Here is a 20,514-nt window from a genome sequence, read left to right on the forward strand (position 1 = left end):
TTGTTCCAGGTGAAGCTGAAGAAGTTTAGAACGAGGAGCGTGTTGGGAAATTTACATGGAAATTTTAAAGTGTGAAAATAAATTGTTGTGAAGTATTGTATTTTAAGCAGACTTTTAATTTGTTATGGTTTGTAATTTTAAAACAACTTTTAATATTCGGTTTGAAATCCAATAATTACTCTCTAATATTTTGATGTATTTTTTTGGTAATAATATTAAATGTTGTGCCTTTAAATGTAAACATTTATTTTGAAAAATTTTCCGTGACATTCCGAGAAGGGGTGTTACACTTGTTGGTATCAGAGCAAAGATTTTCAAAAATGTTTTGGGGGTTTTAGGGAGTGAGCTCGTTAGTTTCTGTTGTGTAACTTTACAACTAGTTGTGGACATAAGGTAACTACTGGCATGAAAGATTTTGTTTTTTTTAAAAACTATGTGCTTAATTTTGTGAGAATTGCTTCTGTAGAGAGAGAGAAAATGTCGCGCAATCAAAGAACCCCTACCAATGCTGCTGAAGACATTGCTCAAGCTCTTGAGCAGATGATTCAGGTGTTACAGAGGTAGCAAGCTAATCAGGCCCCAAGAAATCACGTTGGCATGAATGACTTTTTACGTCATAACCCCACCAAGTTTAATGGGAACGCTTCACCAGATGCAGCTGATGATTGGATTTGTAACAACGAGAAGATCTTCGAAGTGATTGATTGTTCTGAAGAACAGAAGCTAATATTTGCTGTCTTTATGTTGACTGGAGAAGCTGAATACTGGTGGAGAGGTATGAGACAATTGATGAATGCTCGTGGGGAAGCCATTAATTGGGAGAATTTCAGAATAAGATTCCTAGAAAAATACTTTCCTGATAATGCAAAGTTCGAGAGGGAAGCTGAGTTCCTCACTCTTCAACAGGGAAGCAGGACAGTGCCAGCCTATGTGCAACGCTTTGAGTACCTCTCAAGGTTCTATACGCAGACAATGAGTGAAGAATGGAAATGTCGAAAGTTCGAAAGGGGTCTACGCCCTAGCCTTATGAAAGCAATTATTCATCTGAAGATTAGGCAATTTCCTGAAATGGTTGAGCAAGCTAAACTGGCAGAACAGATAGAAGGAAATTCTAGTCGAGTTGTTAAGTCTCAGCATAATAAGTTTGGTGGAGGAAAGCAAGTAAAGAAGCCTTATCAACGACCGCAACCAACCATTCAAGGAGCTGTGAGATGTTTTGAATGTGGAGGTCCGCATTATAGAAGTGATTGCCCCAAACTACCTGGAAAAAGGGTTAACGGGAAGGTATGTTTCTCTTGCAACAAGCCGGGGCACTTTTCTTATGATTGCCCTGAGAAGAAGAAGAAAGAAAATGGACCGCAACAATCAAGCTCCTCTGGAGGGAAACCCAAAGCAGTTGGAAGAGTTTTTGCCATCACCGGAGAAGAAGCAGCAAAGCCAGGTAACCTTATTTTAGACACGTGCCTTTTATTTGGAAAATGTGTACGTGTTCTGTTTGATTCCGAAGCTACACACTCCTTTGTATCATCTGCATGTTCGGAAGAACTCAGTTTACCCGTAAGTGATCTAGGGTGTATTTTGGTGGTTTCTACACCAACATCGGGTCAGATCTCGACCAGTTCAGTCTGTGTCGGATGTCCGATTGTAGTAGCAGGACGCAAGTTCAAAGTGAACTTGATCTATTTTCCTTTGAAAGAGCTTGACGTCATTCTAGGGATGGATTGGTTGTCTATCAATCACATCCTTATCGATTGTGGACAACAGAAGTTAGTGTTTCCAGACGTCGGCGGTTTGGAGCTTGTTTCAACCACGAAAGTTCTAAAGGATTTCAAGGATGGTGTTGTATGTTTTGTGATTATAGCACAAGAACAAAAGAAAGACTTTGGACGACAAGCAACGGGTATTTCAGTAGTAGAAGATTTCGCTGATGTTTTTCCAGATGAGATACTTGAGTTGCCACCAAGGAGGGAAGTTGAGTTCTCTATTGATTTGATTCCTGGTGCAGGACCAATATCGGTAGCTCCTTACAGAATGGCACCTGCAGAGCTAACATAACTGAAGAAGCAAATAGAAGAACTGTTAGAAAAGAGGTTTATCAGACCCAGTGTATCGCCTTGGGGAGCTCCAGTGTTACTTGTAAAGAAGAAAGACGGAAGTTCAAGATTATGTGTTGATTACTGTCAATTGAACAAGCTAACGATCAAGAATAAGTATCCACTACCGAGGATTGACGACTTGTTGGATCAGTTACAAGGAGCGGGTATATTCTCTAAGATTGACTTAAGGTCCGGTTACCATCAGATTTTAGTCAAGCCCGAAGATGTGCAAAAGACAGCTTTTAGGTCGCGCTATGGACATTACGAGTATGTAGTGATGCCATTTGGAGTTACAAATGCTCCTGCAATTTTTATGGACTATATGAATCGGATATTTCGATCCTGCCTAGATAAGTTTGTCGTTGTGTTTATTGATGACATTCTCGTATATTCCAAAAGTCGAGAAGAGCACGAAGGGCATTTGAGGTTGGTGTTAGAGATTTTGAGGGAGCATCGCTTGTATGGAAGGTTGTCTAAGTGCGAGTTTTGGTTAGACGAAATTCAATTTCTGGGTCATGTAATTTCTTCGCAAGGAATTGCTGTAGATTCGTCAAAGGTTGAAGCAGTGCTTAAGTGGGAACGTCCGAAGACTGTATCAGAAGTAAGAAGTTTTGTCGGCTTGGCTGGTTATTACCGGAAATTTGTGGAAGGTTTCTCTAAGATTGTGAGTCATTTGACTCGGTTAACTCGTAAGGATCAACCTTTTTCGTGGACAGACAAGTGCGAAGAAAGCTTTGAAGAGATGAAGAAAAAGTTGACGAGTGCTCCAGTCTAGGCCATTCCAGATAGTTCTAAGAATTTTGAAGTTTTTTGTGATGCTTCCTATCAAGGACTCGGATGTGTGTTAATGCAAGAGAAAAGACCTGTAGCTTATGCATCAAGACAACTAAAAGTGCATGAGAGAAATTATCCAACACACGATATCGAGTTAGCCGCGATAGTGTTTGCGTTGAAGTCTTGGAGACACTATCTCTATGGGGCACGTTTTCAGGTATTCAGCGATCATAAGAGTTTGAAGTACTTGTTTGACCAGAAGGAACTGAACATGCGACAGAGGAGGTGGACGGAATACTTGAAAGACTATGATTTCGAGTTACAATACCATCCAGGAAAGGCGAATGTGGTAGCAGATGCCTTGAGTCGAAAGCGTATTCAAATATCATCTTTGATGGTAAAGGAGTTGGAATTGATTGAGAAGTTCAGAGATATGAATCTGGGTTGGCAATTAAATAAAGATCATTTTTGGTGTGGTCACTTGACGATCACGAATGACTTTTTAGAAGAGATAAAAGAAGAACAGAAAGAAGATTCTAGTTTACAAAGTACAAAGGAATTGTTGGGCTCAGAGCAAGGTAAGGATTTTTCTGTGGGGAAAAATGGCATTCTTCGTTTTAGGAACAAAATCTGCATTCCAGGAAAAACAGAATTAAAGAAAATGATTCTTGAGGAGGGGCATAAGAGTCGTCTTAGTATACATCCAGGTATGACTAAGATGTATAAAGATCTAAAGGAATCATTTTGGTGGAGCGGAATGAAGAAAGATGTGGCAGAATTTGTGGCTTCATGTTTGGTTTGTTAGAAGGCCAAGATTGAACACCAGAAACCAGGAGGGTTGCTACAGCAGTTAGATATACCTCAATGGAAATGGGATAGCATCTCGATGGATTTTGTGACTCATTTGTCAAGATTAGCGAAGGGTCATGACTCAATTTGGGTAATTGTAGATAGATTGACGAAGTGTGCTCACTTTTTGCCAATCAATCAAAGGTCTTCCTTGGACACGTTAGCAAAACTTTATATCAGAGAAGTGATTAGATTGCACGGTGTACCATCCAGTATCATTTCAGATCGTGATCCAAGATTCACGTCTAGATTCTGGAAGAAGTTACAAGAGGCTTTGGGTACGCAACTTAAGATGAGTTCCGCATATCATCCTCAAACGGATGGACAGTCAGAAAGGACTATTCAATCCCTAGAAGATCTGTTGAGGGCATGTGTGTTGGATCATCTGGGAAATTGGAATGACATTCTACCTTTGGTGGAATTCACATACAACAATAGTTTCCATTCCAGCATAGGGATGGCACCGTATGAAGCATTGTATGGAAGAAGATGTAGGACACCTTTATGTTGGTATCAAGATGGAGAAGCAGTTACTTTAGGACCCGAATTGTTGCAACAAACAACAGAAAAGGTGAAATTGATACAAGAAAGGATGCGTGCAACTCAAAGCAGACAGAAGTCATATGCAGATAAGAGAAGAAGACCTCTTGAGTTTGAAGTAGGAGATCATATTTTTCTCCGTGTGTCACAAATGACAGGCGTAGGAAGAGCCATCAGATCAAAGAAATTGTCTCCAAAGTTTCTTGGACCTTTTCAAATTATCAAGAGGATTGGATCGGTGGCATATGAGATCGCGTTACCCCCTCAGCTGGAAAATCTTCACAACGTTTTCCACGTATCTCAACTAAGGAAATATGTGTCGAGTCCAGATCACGTATTGGAAGTAGATGACGTTCAAGTTAGAGAAGACTTATCTGTGGATAGGAACCCGATTCGAATTCTAGATTTTCAATCTAAACGTCTTCGGGGAAAAAGCATAAGTACGGTGAAAGTGTTATGGGATGAAAAGAGTCAAGAGATCACATGGGAATTAGAAGAGGATATGAGGAAGGCATACCCTTATCTATTCTCTACTTAATCACAATTTTCGAGGACGAAAATTTTTGTGGTTGAGGAGATTGTAAGACCCAAAAATAAATTAATACTATAAGATAATTTATTTTGCAACTAATATTTAGTTAGTAAGAATTTCTTATTTTTTTTTTGTGATGGTAATTGTGTATTTAAGTGTTTAAGATGTAATTCTATTATATTATTTACTTTGCCAAATTATCATGGTTATTGAATTAAATGGCTTTAGAACTCTTACAATTCCATCATGACTTCTCTGCAAAACAGTTAACATTTTTCTTCTTTCCAAAGTTTCATAATTTTCTTTATTTTGTTTGTTTGTCTTTTATCATTATAATTAATTCTTCATTTTTTTTTTCTGAAAGCTTGAATGTATATACATTGGCCACGTGAAGAATTTATCTTCGTACATACTAAGGACCATATTGAGTAGCATGAATCTTTTCTCCTTCAACCATGACCAACCTTTTCCCACTTCATCTGATAATTTTTTTTATTGTTGTTGCTTTCTCCACTCTTCACGGTTATGGTCTATTTTCTTTACCTTGGGTCACCTTTTGTGTAAACAAAACACAATATCTTCTTAAGTGCACACAATAGGACAAAACTATCATCATGAAACGACTCTGTGGGAAACATTGAACGAAATTTTGACTTTAAGAACCAATATTATCCTTTTCTAGTGACCAACACGATTCCTATCTGGAAATGGAGGGACCGTCTGTTTTCTAATAAATCGTAGGATTAAAATAGCATGAACTGAAAGAGTGAACGGGAGAGAGGTCTGAAATTGGAGTGTTGCCGGAGAAGTTGAGAAACTAAGGAAGAAGGAGGCTTAGATCAACAAAGTAAGGGCTGAAATCTTAAGGAACCAACCAATCTTTGCTGGAGAAAGAGGTAAGGGGAGCTAGACCTGTTTCTATAGATTGTAGAAATATCAAACTGTGTTTGAGATCTGTTATATTCTGCTCTTTGATGCAAATCTGGGAATTTGGGGATGAAAAATGGGGTTTCTGGAAAATTTGGTGCGATTCTGCAGAATTCTGCACAACGCGCGTTCGGCCAAACAGTGCTCGACCAATAGTGGTCGGCCAAACTAACCGTTCGGTTTTGTATACTCCAGTAACGAGCGTTAGCGTTCATTTTGGGCTTGTCTAGTGAGTGTTCGGCGATTGTTTAAGTGTATAAGTGCTTGTGATCGTTCGGCCTTAACTTAGTATTCTTAGGTTTCCATCTTGAACGTTCGGCCTTGGTTTAATTGTGATGGTGAGCGTTAATTCTCAATTTTGGTATTTTAGGTCTCAATCTCGAGCGTTCGGTTTTGATGTAATAGTGGTTGTAGGTGGCCGTCCTTAAACTGATATTTGCAGTGATCTTTAGCATTCGGTCTTGTTTCTGTATTAGTATTTGAGCGTTCGGTTTTGATAAGGCATTCTCGCTTGTGAGCGTTCGGTCTTAATTTGGATTCTTAAGTTTGGATTATAAGCGTTCGTTTTTGGATATTTGTGATTTGTGATCGTTCGGCCGTAATTGGATATTCTAAGTTTGAAATCTTAAACGATTGGCCTTGGTGTATTAGTGAGTATGAGCGTTCGTTCTTAACTTAGTATTCTCGGGTAGCAATGTTGAGCGTTCGGTATTCATTTGATAGTCTCAAGTTTGGATCTTGAGCGTTCGGTCTTGATATCTGTTAGTAATCATTAGCGTTCGACCTAGATCGCGTATTCTGAGGTTTAGTTGGTAAGCGTTCGATCTGGGTGTATCAGTGATAGTTAGCGTTCGATCTTGACCAGGTATTCTCAGGCTTCGATCGTAAGCGTTCGGTATTAATAATAGATAACGTTCGGTTTTGCTGATGTTTATTCTCAATTAGTGATCGTTCATAGCGAACGTTCGGTTTTGATGATGTTTGTCTTCAGATAGTATTCGCCATAGGCAGCGTTCGGTCTTTGATGATGATTGATCTTTGAGCGTTCGTCCTAGCAGTATTCAATTTGAGTAAGGTGTTCGGTTTTAGCGTTCGGCCAAATAGTGTTTAATCCAGTGAGGTTTTCGGCTTTAGCGTTCGGCTGAATATTGTTGGTGCTCGGTTTTAGCGTTCGGCTGAATAGTGTTTAATCTAATATTGGGCTCGGTTTTAGCGTTCGAATGATTATGTTGGATCTCATAGCGTCCGTCCAAATAGCATAGTGTTCGACAATATAGCGTTCGGCAGATGGCGTTCGGTAAATAGTGTTTGTACAAATAACGGTGAATAGTGTTCGGCCAAATAGTGTTCATCAAATAGTGCCCAGTCAATAGTGTTGTTTCTAAGTTCTTCTGCTCTTATTCCGGGATGAATTGGGTGTGTAATCTGTTTTGAATATATATATATACTGTAATGGGATTTCTATATTTAATGCAAGTTGGCATATACTTTATTTTCGTGGGATTTAATTAGACAGCCTTTAAGAATTTTATATTCTTATCGTGTATAATCAAAAATATTTTTATGCTTTATCTCGGTAGTTAAAAAGGATAATTTCCTTTTTGCCTATATGAGGCGATTGGTGGATACGAGTTCTGTCATTTTACCCTTTCGAGGGAAATACAGATATCTAGCCCGTGAAATTCTAACTCGTGCTGAGTATTGTGCTTGGTGAATGGATGTTACTCACCAATGTTTTTACTCGTAAGTCCTTGAAGAACCGGGAAGATATGTCTAAAGCGGTGTGTGGAGGACGACTCTTATCCGAGGTCCAATAGCTGCGTGTGAAGGACAGGAACCGAGATAGGTCCAATAGCTGCGTGTGAAGGACCAGTGTCCAATAGCTGCGTGTGAAGGACAGGAACCGAGATAGGTCCAATAGCTGCGTGTGAAGGACTAGTGTCCAATAGCTGCGTGTGAAGGACAGGAACCGAGATAGGTCCAATAGCTGCGTGTGAAGGACCAGCGTCCATTAGCTGCGTGTGAAGGACAAAATCAATAAGTCTGATAATTTCGAGTCGTGTCCGAAGAAATTTCCTTGCCCTGGTTATCTAAGCTTTACATGATATAGTACAAGAAGATAAACAAACTTAATTTCATTTATGATTAAATTGCCTAGTCAATTACAATTATGATATTAAGTTCTTTCGGCACAGGTGTTACGACCTTATTAATACGCTATTAATATTATTAGATGTTTATAATGTGTACGCTTATCTGTAAATTATTATTTTTTTATGGTTATGGTTAGCTCACCCTATTTGTGTGACTACGATGATCGTATAACGCGTATCATTATACGGGAGTAGATGATTGTTCCAGGTGAAGCTGAAGAAGTTTAGAACGAGGAGCGTGTTGGGAAATTTACATGGAAATTTTAAAGTGTGAAAATAAATTGTTGTGAAGTATTGTATTTTAAGCAGACTTTTAATTTGTTATGGTTTGTAATTTTAAAACAACTTTTAATATTCGGTTTGAAATCCAATAATTACTCTCTAATATTTTGATGTATTTTTTTGGTAATAATATTAAATGTTGTGCCTTTAAATGTAAACATTTATTTTGAAAAATTTTCCGTGACATTCCGAGAAGGGGTGTTACATTGCTCATACCTGCCTGGTCCTCAAAATCTTTATCAGGATGTATCTCCTCAAGCGCAAGGGTACGGACATCTGAAGGTGGGAAAGTAGGTGGTGCAATGAGCGCAAGACTCTGGTTCCCATCTCCTAAGTCAATGACACTAACATCATCTGGAATCTGAACAGTCTGAAATGGTAACTCTGAATCTTGAGACTGTTCCTCAGTGAGTGGAGTGGCCATCTGCCCTATCTGATCAGTCAAACTCTGAATGTCAGCTTGTGTTTCCTGCTGAAACTCCATGTTCGCTTGCTTGAACTGAAGATTTTGCATGGTCATCTGCTCCAATAACTCCTTCAATGGAAGCTCAGAAGTAGAAGGCTGAGGAGCTATTTCGGCAGGCTCATAAGACTGTAGCTGTTGTAGCTCCTGGACTGGTGGAGGCATACAAGTATTCTGGAGTGGTGGTTCTTGATATTGATGTTTTGGAGTACTATGCCATCCTAGGTTAGGATCATTCCATCCAGGATCGTTGATGTAACCATACTGCAGAGGGAAGAATTTGTTTAGAAGCTGATGCTCAAGATCTTCCCAACTGGTGACGGATCCTGAAGGTAGACAATAACACCAATCCTTCGCTGCTCCTTGTAATGAGTGTGAAAATGCTCTTACGAAAATGTGATCATCCGGGACATCTGGAGGTTTCATTGCAGAGCAAATGAGATAGAACTTCTCCAAATGTTTATGTGGGCATTCACCTGCAAAACCATGAAACTCAGACAACAAATTTATCACTCCAGTGTTGAAAACACAACGAACATCCTCCTCATCAAGTGGAACCGGCTCCCAAGGAGCACTCTCAGAAGTTGGGGAATGAGCCATAGTGTTCTCAGCATAACAATCAGCAGAATAAACATGAGGACTGTACTCAGAGTTAGATGCAGAAAGAGAATCATTATCAAAGGCACAGGCAGAATAAGCAGTATTCACAAAATCAAAATAGGTAGACATGGAAAAAGAAAAGACTCAAAGTTACGAAACAAACAAAACACGTCACAATTTAACATGCAACGCGCACACACAAAACAGAACATCACATCACAAGACAAGACAAAACACAACACACACTAACACAACTAAAGACCTAAGACCGAACCGTTGATCCCCGGCAACGGCGCCAAACTTTGATGCGGGCTGTCGCGGCCAATCAAATTTGATGTGCAATTAAGAATGCAGTATAAACTAGGAAGTGACTTCTAGGTCGTCTCTCAAGGACCAAATGTGACTTGAGTCTCAGGTCAAACACGTAGGAGGGGTTTTGTGAAAGGTTTGTGAATGCAATTGAACTAAATTAAAACTTGAAAATCGAACACAACCGAATATAATTGACGGTATTCAAGTGCATAAAAACACTAAACTGAACACAGTAACAAATAAATATCCAAACACAATTCAAACTACAAAAATGAAACATTCAACCTAAAATGCACAATGTTGTAAGCTAACCATAAAAAAAACAATTCATCACACAAATAACAAGAAGAAACGCTTGAAGATAATTCAAAATAAACCGTATGCTTCCGAAATCCATCCGCGTGAGTCACCATCTCAATCAAGTTTCATTCTCCAAGAAAGTGTTCCTAATCTACCACTAAAACTCGTGCCTCCTTCTAGCAAAATAAATGAAATGTCATTTTCTCCTCTTTGCCTCCAGAACGTGACACACTCCCGTGACACCACGTGTTGCCAACTTCCAAAACAAATTGGATGTACAAATGCTTCTAAAATAAATTTGCAAAGTGTTCTTCACCTTCTAAAGTTGACGTGACCACTCTCCGTGCTCATCTTCTCAAAGAAAGAAAATAAAACTCAATCACCGAGTGTGCTACTAAAAAGAAAAGTGAATCAGCGCCCCCTTCCTTGCTTCCAGCTCAATGTGTGAGAACTTCTTTCAAAGCCAATTTGAATGCATCGTGCCATAGCCTCTTGCACACCAAATGCTCTCTCATCCAACCATCCCTCTTTACTCAATGCAATAAATTGAAAAAAATATAAAACCGAGAGTTGTAGGAATAGAAAAACCGTGCACAGCAAAAAATGCTCATTGATAGATTGAAAACTTCAATAAAAACAAAATGCTTGAATAAAGAAAATGAAAAGGGAATAATCAGCAAAATAAAAATAAAATAAAGGTTTTTTTATTCCACCATAACAGCGTTGCTACTCTTCTATTGAATTGAAAATTCAAAAGAAAAAAAAAGTTGATGGAGAAACAGAGTGAGGTTGACGGCTCCCAGTTTTCACGTCTGCCCCCCCCCCCCCCCCCCCCCCCCCACTTCACTCCCAAGCAAAGTGTTTTAATCCTCTCCGTAACCCTCCATCTCTGTGGCTGTGTGTAGGCTAGATGTTGGACCAGGCCCTCTGCCCATTTCTCTCCCAGCACCTCCTTTCTCTCCATGCACACACCACTTCCAGCTCCACGTGAATCAGCAGCTGCAACATTTTTTCTCTGGCAAAAAACGAGCTGCTCCCAAGCCTTGCTGGACATGGATCAGCTGTTGGACTGAGTGCACCCCTTCACTTGCTGGACCTAAAGCCTCTCTGTAGTGCCAAGTTGTTGGACGCGCAACTGCTTCTGCTTTGTGGTCCGTGTTGGACGAACATGAGCTCCCTCATAGGCCGTGTGGTGTGTTGCTGCTGTGTGCCACCAAGCTGCTGTGCTGGACCGCTGCACCTCCATTCTCGGTTGGATGTTGGAACTCCAAGCTGTTGGACGTGTGATTGTGGCAGCACCACTTGGACGTGAGCACCTTCTTCCGCTGGACCAGGCCCTCTTCCAATTGAAGCATATTTTTAAGTTGTGCGCCGTGACCGTGAATGTGGAGCTGCTTCCTTTATTCTCTGCCTGACCAGCTGCTGGACTCCGTTGTGTGCTGATGGGCCATGACGTGCTTGCTTCAGCCTGCTGCCAGCGTGTCCAGGCCGTGCACCTCTTCAATTTGCTGGACGGGTTGTTTTATTTTAATTGCAGATCAAAAATATAACCTTGTGCCAGCAGCAGGAGCGTGAAGTCCAACCTTTAGAGCATGAAGTCCAGCCTTTGATTAACGCTGCTCACCTCTTTCACGTGCTAATGTCCTCTCTTTTTTTTTTATAAAATCAGCGTGCCCTTTCCAAATAATGAATTCAAGAGCATTTCATTCTCCAAAAGCCCAAAGAAAAGCAATATGAAGTGCTACTTCCTCCAAAAGAAAGGAACGTGCTTTGCTGGATGTCACCCTTTTTTCCAAGCTGGATGATATTGTTGGGCCGTGACCATGTGCTATTGGACCAAGCCACTCTCCATCTGCACCCCAAAAATGAAATCTGCACCTCCTCTTTCATTTTAGTTTAAAGTATATTTGATGTGGCATTTTCTTTTGACCTCCAAAATGTCCCAAATATTATCCAACAATTTCCCTACAATCAATAATGCAAATAATAAGCTCAAATAATTCAAATTAATTAAAATAAGAATTTTTGGTCAAATTAAGCACAATTAGGAAAAATGGGAAAATATTGGATAATTAAGCACATTTCCCGAATTAAATCCGGTACAATAAACTAAGTGAAGTCAAGAAAATATTGACTCATCAAAATATACCACACTTAGTCTTTTGCACTCCTGGGCAAAATCAAGACGCAAATCAAGGAATAATTCAAAGGACATCAGGGAAGTGACACAAACTCAGCACACAGGAAACAAAGATAAACAAGGAAACAAACAAAATTACATAGTTCTCAAGAAATCTGGACAAAGAAAAGATGTAGACAATATCCAACACAGAATCAAAGAAAGCAGATACTCGTGAAATTCTCCAAGCACTTCCAAGCATGGCAAAATGATCAATCAGCTTGAGAGGTGAATCAAAAGCAACAAAACCTCACATATGCCCTATCAGTGTTTCTCTCAACTGTCTAAGGTAAAGAATTTCAACTCAATGCACTTAAGAAAGCAAACAACAACACACTTGGCAAGCCTCTAATATCAACACTCAAAGCATATGCATGTTCAAATCAAAAGGTCTTTTCATGGACGTAATGGGGCAAGGACAAGGGAGGATAAATATGGATGAGAAGCTACAAACTAAAAGAAATAGAGGAGCAATGAGGAACAAGTGTAAACATAGTCAAATCACACCCAAAACCTCTAATTCAATCCTCTTCTTGACTCCATTATTCACAAATTTATTTATTTTTTCATTTTTCTCTATTATTTTTTTTTCATCTTGTCTTTTTTTTCTTTTCTCTCTTTAGCACACAACTCTAAGAGACAAGATAGAAATCATAATTCGAAAAACAAAATAAGAAGAGGAACCAACTAGCCAATTCATCAAAATCCCCAAGGAGACCACACTTGTTCCCAAAACACTTACAAAGCTCCAAAATTCCCTAAAGTTAAGGTAATCATAGTTTTTCACTTAGGGTTAGTGTATGAGCTTCAAAAAAAAGAAATGGAGAAAGTATAGGCTCAAAAGGGGTTATCAAAGATTTAGAACACGGTAGGCTTATTTGGCTAGAGAGGCTCAAGAACAAAACTGCCTTTATCACTTCCAAATATGCATATCAATCAAGAATTATCAACAAGAGTCAAGCCAAGGCATATGTGCAAGCAATCAAGAGACATATCACACACAAGAAAGAACATAAAGTGGCTCAAATCTCACACAGGGTAATTGTGTCACAATCAATTCAACTTGTCAAACATCATAATCATCTTCCCAAGCAAAGAAAAACAAGGATTTCAAACCATAAGTATCAACCAAGTGAAGACGAGTCTACAACCTAAACAAAGTCCAAAAGTCAAGAGAAACATGCAAACTGTACGCAAGACACTACAAAAACTACCTAGAAAAGAAAAAATTTAACCAAGAAAACAAAAACTAACGAAGAAAAATAAAAATCTCCCCCAATAGCCCACACTTAAACTACACAGTGTCCTTAATGTGTCATAAGCATAAGATCAGAAATCAGAATAGTGAACAAATCATGGACAAGTGCAATGAAAGTAGGGAAAGGGGGAGAAGGGAAAAAGAAAACTCCCCTGGTCATGGTGGCAGTTGCCAATTTTGGACTATCAGGGAGATGTCTTCCACCACAGGATCCAGCAAGGAAGTTTCGAGGAAGAACTGCTTCATCCTCCAGATTTGATCGAGCAGGGAAATGTCTTCCACAGCTGGATCTAAGAAGCAAAGATTGTTGATGAGTGGGTTCAGCTGGTGCCTATTGATCTTGAAGCTTTTGTGTATGCTTGCACCTTTGTTTTCCACTATGGGTGTTTGTTGGTCAAATTCATATGTACCTCTTGCAACATGGTTAGTACATTGTGGCTCCACAGAAATTTCATGCAGGGGTATAACACCAAATCCTAGTGTAACAGGCTAAACCTCAGATACATCCTCAGAACATGAATCAATTTCTAAATTACAAGTAATATCAATAACAGACTCAAATTCATGTTCAGTGCATGGAGAATAAACATTAGGATGTGATATCAAAAAATGGTTCTCATCATGCACAAAGGGAGACTTAAAAACATGCTCAGCAACAATATGATCATCAACATACCTCTCAACAGCATAATCATCAACATAATCAAATTGAGGTATGTTGACCTCCACTTCCCTGAAGATTGGTAAAGTGGTGGAAGATGAAAGTGGTCTACCTGGCTCAAAGGTGTTGCTTGTAAGACCCAAAAATAAATTAATACTATAAGATAATTTATTTTGCAACTAATATTTAGTTAGTAAGAATTTCTTATTTTTTTTTTGTGATGGTAATTGTGTATTTAAGTGTTTAAGATGTAATTCTATTATATTATTTACTTTGCTAAATTATCATGGTTATTGAATTAAATGGCTTTAGAACTCTTACAATTCCATCATGACTTCTCTGCAAAACCGTTAACATTTTTCTTCTTTCCAAAGTTTCATAATTTTCTTTATTTTGTTTGTTTGTCTTTTATCATTATAATTAATTCTTCATTTTTTTTTTCTGAAAGCTTGAATGTATATACATTGGCCACGTGAAGAATTTATCTTCGTACATACTAAGGACCATATTGAGTAGCATGAATCTTTTCTCCTTCAACCATGACCAACCTTTTCCCACTTCATCTGATAATTTTTTTTATTGTTGTTGCTTTCTCCACTCTTCACGGTTATGGTCTATTTTCTTTACCTTGGGGTCACCTTTTGTGTAAACAAAACACAATATCTTCTTAAGTGCACACAATAGGACAAAACTATCATCATGAAACGACTCTGTGGGAAACATTGAACGAAATTTTGACTTTAAGAACCAATATTATCCTTTTCTAGTGACCAACATGATTCCTATCTGGAAATGGAGGGACCGTCTGTTTTCTAATAAATCGTAGGATTAAAATAGCATGAACTGAAAGAGTGAACGGGAGAGAGGTCTGAGATTGGAGTGTTGCCGGAGAAGTTGAGAAACTAAGGAAGAAGGAGGCTTAGATCAACAAAGTAAGGGCTGAAATCTTAAGGAACCAACCAATCTTTACTGGAGAAAGAGGTAAAGGGAGCTAGACCTGTTTCTATAGATTGTAGAAATATTAAATTGTGTTTGAGATCTGTTATATTCTGCTCTTTGATGCAAATCTGGGAATTTGGGGATGAAAAATGGGGTTTCTGGGTTTCTGGAAAATTTGGTGCGATTCTGCAGAATTCTACAGAACGCGCGTTCGGCCAAACAATGCTCGACCAATAGTGGTCGGCCAAACTAACCGTTCGGTTTTGTATACTCCAGTAACGAGCGTTAGCGTTCATTTTGGGCTTGTCTAGTGAGTGTTCGGCGATTGTTTAAGTGTATAAGTGCTTGTGATCGTTCGGCCTTAACTTAGTATTCTTAGGTTTCCATCTTGAACGTTCGGCCTTGGTTTAATTGTGATGGTGAGCGTTAATTCTCAATTTTGGTATTTTAGGTCTCAATCTCGAGCGTTCGGTTTTGATGTAATAGTGGTTGTAGGTGGCCGTCCTTAAACTGATATTTGCAGTGATCTTTAGCATTCGGTCTTGTTTCTGTATTAGTATTTGAGCGTTCGGTTTTGATAAGGCATTCTCGCTTGTGAGCGTTCGGTCTTAATTTGGATTCTTAAGTTTGGATTATAAGCGTTCGTTTTTGGATATTTGTGATTTGTGATCGTTCGGCCGTAATTGGATATTCTAAGTTTGAAATCTTAAACGATTGGCCTTGGTGTATTAGTGAGTATGAGCGTTCGTTCTTAACTTAGTATTCTCGGGTAGCAATGTTGAGTGTTCGGTATTCATTTGATAGTCTCAAGTTTGGATCTTGAGCGTTCGGTCTTGATATCTGTTAGTAATCATTAGCGTTCGACCTGGATCGCGTATTCTGAGGTTTAGTTGGTAAGCGTTCGATCTGGGTGTATCAGTGATAGTTAGCGTTCGATCTTGACCAGGTATTCTCAGGCTTCGATCGTAAGCGTTCGGTATTAATGATAGATACCGTTCGGTTTTGCTGATGTTTATTCTCAATTAGTGATCGTTCATAGCGAACGTTCGGTTTTGATGATGTTTGTCTTCAGATAGTATTCGCCATAGGCAGCGTTCGGTCTTTGATGATGATTGATCTTTGAGCGCTCGTCCTAGCAGTATTCAATTTGAGTGAGGTGTTCGGTTTTAGCGTTCGGCCAAATAGTGTTTAATCCAGTGAGGTTTTCGGCTTTAGCGTTCGGCTGAATATTGTTGGTGCTCGGTTTTAGCGTTCGGCTGAATAGTGTTTAATCTAATATTGGGCTCGGTTTTAGCGTTCGGATGATTATGTTGGATCTCATAGCGTCCGTCCAAATAGCATAGTGTTCGACAATATAGCGTTCGGCAGATGGCGTTCGGTAAATAGTGTTTGTACAAATAACGGTGAATAGTGTTAGGCCAAATAGTGTTCATCAAATAGTGCCCAGTCAATAGTGTTGTTTCTAAGTTCTTCTGCTCTTATTCCGGGATGAATTGGGTGTGTAATCTGTTTTGAATATATATATACTATAATGGGATTTCTGTATTTAATGCAAGTTGGCATATACTTTATTTTCGTGGGATTTAATTAGACAGCCTTTAAGAATTTTATATTCTTATCGTGTATAATCAAAAATATTTTTATGCTTTATCTCGGTAGTTAAAAAGGATAATTTCCTTTTTGCCTATATGAGGCGATTGGTGGATACGAGTTCTGTCATTTTACCCTTTCGAGGGAAATACAGATATCTAGCCCGTGAAATTCTAACTCGTGCTGAGTATTGTGCTTGGTGAATGGATGTTACTCACCAATGTTTTTACTCGTAAGTCCTTGAAGAACCGGGAAGATATGTCTAAAGCGGTGTGTGGAGGACGACTCTTATCCGAGGTCCAATAGCTGCGTGTGAAGGACAGGAACCGAGATAGGTCCAATAGCTGCGTGTGAAGGACCAGTGTCCAATAGCTGCGTGTGAAGGACAGGAACCGAGATAGGTCCAATAGCTGCGTGTGAAGGACCAGCGTCCATTAGCTGCGTGTGAAGGACAAAATCAATAAGTCTGATAATTTCGAGTCGTGTCCGAAGAAATTTCCTTGCCCTGGTTATCTAAGCTTGACATGATATAGTACAAGAAGATAAACAAACTTAATTTCATTTATGATTAAATTGCCTAGTCAATTACAATTATGATATTAAGTTCTTTCGGCACAGGTGTTACGACCTTATTAATACGCTATTAATATTATTAGATGTTTATAGTGTGTACGCTTATCTGTAAATTATTATTTTTTTATGGTTATGGTTAGCTCACCCTATTTGTGTGACTACGATGATCGTATAACGCGTATCATTATACGGGAGTAGATGATTGTTCCAGGTGAAGCTGAAGAAGTTTAGAACGAGGAGCGTGTTGGGAAATTTACATGGAAATTTTAAAGTGTGAAAATAAATTGTTGTGAAGTATTGTATTTTAAGCAGACTTTTAATTTGTTATGGTTTGTAATTTTAAAACAACTTTTAATATTCGGTTTGAAATCCAATAATTACTCTCTAATATTTTGATGTATTTTTTTGGTAATAATATTAAATGTTGTGCCTTTAAATGTAAACATTTATTTTGAAAAATTTTCCGTGACATTCCGAGAAGGGGTGTTACACTTGTTGGTATCAGAGCAAAGATTTTCAAAAATGTTTTGGGGGTTTTAGGGAGTGAGCTCGTTAGTTTCTGTTGTGTAACTTTACAACTAGTTGTGGACATAAGGTAACTACTGGCATGAAAGATTTTGTTTTTTTTAAAAACTATGTGCTTAATTTTGTGAGAATTGCTTCTGTAGAGAGAGAGAAAATGTCGCGCAATCAAAGAACCCCTACCAATGCTGCTGAAGACATTGCTCAAGCTCTTGAGCAGATGATTCAGGTGTTACAGAGGTAGCAAGCTAATCAGGCCCCAAGAAATCACGTTGGCATGAATGACTTTTTACGTCATAACCCCACCAAGTTTAATGGGAACGCTTCACCAGATGCAGCTGATGATTGGATTTGTAACAACGAGAAGATCTTCGAAGTGATTGATTGTTCTGAAGAACAGAAGCTAATATTTGCTGTCTTTATGTTGACTGGAGAAGCTGAATACTGGTGGAGAGGTATGAGACAATTGATGAATGCTCGTGGGGAAGCCATTAATTGGGAGAATTTCAGAATAAGATTCCTAGAAAAATACTTTCCTGATAATGCAAAGTTCGAGAGGGAAGCTGAGTTCCTCACTCTTCAACAGGGAAGCAGGACAGTGCCAGCCTATGTGCAACGCTTTGAGTACCTCTCAAGGTTCTATACGCAGACAATGAGTGAAGAATGGAAATGTCGAAAGTTCGAAAGGGGTCTACGCCCTAGCCTTATGAAAGCAATTATTCATCTGAAGATTAGGCAATTTCCTGAAATGGTTGAGCAAGCTAAACTGGCAGAACAGATAGAAGGAAATTCTAGTCGAGTTGTTAAGTCTCAGCATAATAAGTTTGGTGGAGGAAAGCAAGTAAAGAAGCCTTATCAACGACCGCAACCAACCATTCAAGGAGCTGTGAGATGTTTTGAATGTGGAGGTCCGCATTATAGAAGTGATTGCCCCAAACTACCTGGAAAAAGGGTTAACGGGAAGGTATGTTTCTCTTGCAACAAGCCGGGGCACTTTTCTTATGATTGCCCTGAGAAGAAGAAGAAAGAAAATGGACCGCAACAATCAAGCTCCTCTGGAGGGAAACCCAAAGCAGTTGGAAGAGTTTTTGCCATCACCGGAGAAGAAGCAGCAAAGCCAGGTAACCTTATTTTAGACACGTGCCTTTTATTTGGAAAATGTGTACGTGTTCTGTTTGATTCCGAAGCTACACACTCCTTTGTATCATCTGCATGTTCGGAAGAACTCAGTTTACCCGTAAGTGATCTAGGGTGTATTTTGGTGGTTTCTACACCAACATCGGGTCAGATCTCGACCAGTTCAGTCTGTGTCGGATGTCCGATTGTAGTAGCAGGACGCAAGTTCAAAGTGAACTTGATCTATTTTCCTTTGAAAGAGCTTGACGTCATTCTAGGGATGGATTGGTTGTCTATCAATCACATCCTTATCGATTGTGGACAACAGAAGTTAGTGTTTCCAGACGTCGGCGGTTTGGAGCTTGTTTCAACCACGAAAGTTCTAAAGGATTTCAAGGATGGTGTTGTATGTTTTGTGATTATAGCACAAGAACAAAAGAAAGACTTTGGACGACAAGCAACGGGTATTTCAGTAGTAGAAGATTTCGCTGATGTTTTTCCAGATGAGATACTTGAGTTGCCACCAAGGAGGGAAGTTGAGTTCTCTATTGATTTGATTCCTGGTGCAGGACCAATATCGGTAGCTCCTTACAGAATGGCACCTGCAGAGCTAACATAACTGAAGAAGCAAATAGAAGAACTGTTAGAAAAGAGGTTTATCAGACCCAGTGTATCGCCTTGGGGAGCTCCAGTGTTACTTGTAAAGAAGAAAGACGGAAGTTCAAGATTATGTGTTGATTACTGTCAATTGAACAAGCTAACGATCAAGAATAAGTATCCACTACCGAGGATTGACGACTTGTTGGATCAGTTACAAGGAGCGGGTATATTCTCTAAGATTGACTTAAGGTCCGGTTACCATCAGATTTTAGTCAAGCCCGAAGATGTGCAAAAGACAGCTTTTAGGTCGCGCTATGGACATTACGAGTATGTAGTGATGCCATTTGGAGTTACAAATGCTCCTGCAATTTTTATGGACTATATGAATCGGATATTTCGATCCTGCCTAGATAAGTTTGTCGTTGTGTTTATTGATGACATTCTCGTATATTCCAAAAGTCGAGAAGAGCACGAAGGGCATTTGAGGTTGGTGTTAGAGATTTTGAGGGAGCATCGCTTGTATGGAAGGTTGTCTAAGTGCGAGTTTTGGTTAGACGAAATTCAATTTCTGGGTCATGTAATTTCTTCGCAAGGAATTGCTGTAGATTCGTCAAAGGTTGAAGCAGTGCTTAAGTGGGAACGTCCGAAGACTGTATCAGAAGTAAGAAGTTTTGTCGGCTTGGCTGGTTATTACCGGAAATTTGTGGAAGGTTTCTCTAAGATTGTGAGTCATTTGACTCGGTTAACTCGTAAGGATCAACCTTTTTCGTGGACAGACAAGTGCGAAGAAAGCTTTGAAGAGATGAAGAAAAAGTTGACGAGTGCTCCAGTCTAGGCCATTCCAGATAGTTCTAAGAATTTTGAAGTTTTTTGTGATGCTTCCTATCAAGGACTCGGATGTGTGTTAATGCAAGAGAAAAGACCTGTAGCTTATGCATCAAGACAACTAAAAGTGCATGAGAGAAATTATCCAACACACGATATCGAGTTAGCCGCGATAGTGTTTGCGTTGAAGTCTTGGAGACACTATCTCTATGGGGCACGTTTTCAGGTATTCAGCGATCATAAGAGTTTGAAGTACTTGTTTGACCAGAAGGAACTGAACATGCGACAGAGGAGGTGGACGGAATACTTGAAAGACTATGATTTCGAGTTACAATACCATCCAGGAAAGGCGAATGTGGTAGCAGATGCCTTGAGTCGAAAGCGTATTCAAATATCATCTTTGATGGTAAAGGAGTTGGAATT

The 20,514-nt window shown here is 39.3% G+C and overlaps 2 protein-coding genes across 2 annotated transcripts; both read left to right on the plus strand.

Moving 5' to 3' along the window:
* The first annotated feature begins 597 nt into the window (after positions 1–597).
* On the plus strand, positions 598–2,871 carry LOC128195298 (uncharacterized). Its single transcript, XM_052872540.1, has 2 exons — positions 598–2,016; positions 2,194–2,871. Exons 1-2 carry the CDS (start codon positions 598–600, stop codon positions 2,869–2,871), a joined length of 2,097 nt encoding a protein of 698 aa, XP_052728500.1.
* A 14,956-nt stretch (positions 2,872–17,827) lies between these two features.
* LOC128195299 (uncharacterized) lies at positions 17,828–20,101 on the plus strand. The gene is made up of 2 exons (XM_052872541.1): positions 17,828–19,246; positions 19,424–20,101. The coding sequence occupies exons 1-2, from the start codon at positions 17,828–17,830 to the stop codon at positions 20,099–20,101; spliced, it is 2,097 nt and encodes a 698-aa protein (XP_052728501.1).
* Positions 20,102–20,514: the final 413 nt, after the last annotated feature.

The sequence above is a fragment of the Vigna angularis genome, chromosome 2, assembly GCF_016808095.1.
Source record: "Vigna angularis cultivar LongXiaoDou No.4 chromosome 2, ASM1680809v1, whole genome shotgun sequence".
In the NCBI taxonomy this organism is placed as follows: domain Eukaryota; kingdom Viridiplantae; phylum Streptophyta; class Magnoliopsida; order Fabales; family Fabaceae; genus Vigna; species Vigna angularis.

Coding starts and splice junctions, on each gene's coding strand:
- LOC128195299 (XM_052872541.1), top strand. CDS start 17,828: ATGAATGACTTTTTACGTCATAACCCCACCAAGTTTAATGGGAACGCT. Junction 19,247..19,423: donor CTGGTGCAGGACCAATATCG/GTAGCTCCTTAC, acceptor CAATTGAACAAG/CTAACGATCAAGAATAAGTA.
- LOC128195298 (XM_052872540.1), top strand. CDS start 598: ATGAATGACTTTTTACGTCATAACCCCACCAAGTTTAATGGGAACGCT. Junction 2,017..2,193: donor CTGGTGCAGGACCAATATCG/GTAGCTCCTTAC, acceptor CAATTGAACAAG/CTAACGATCAAGAATAAGTA.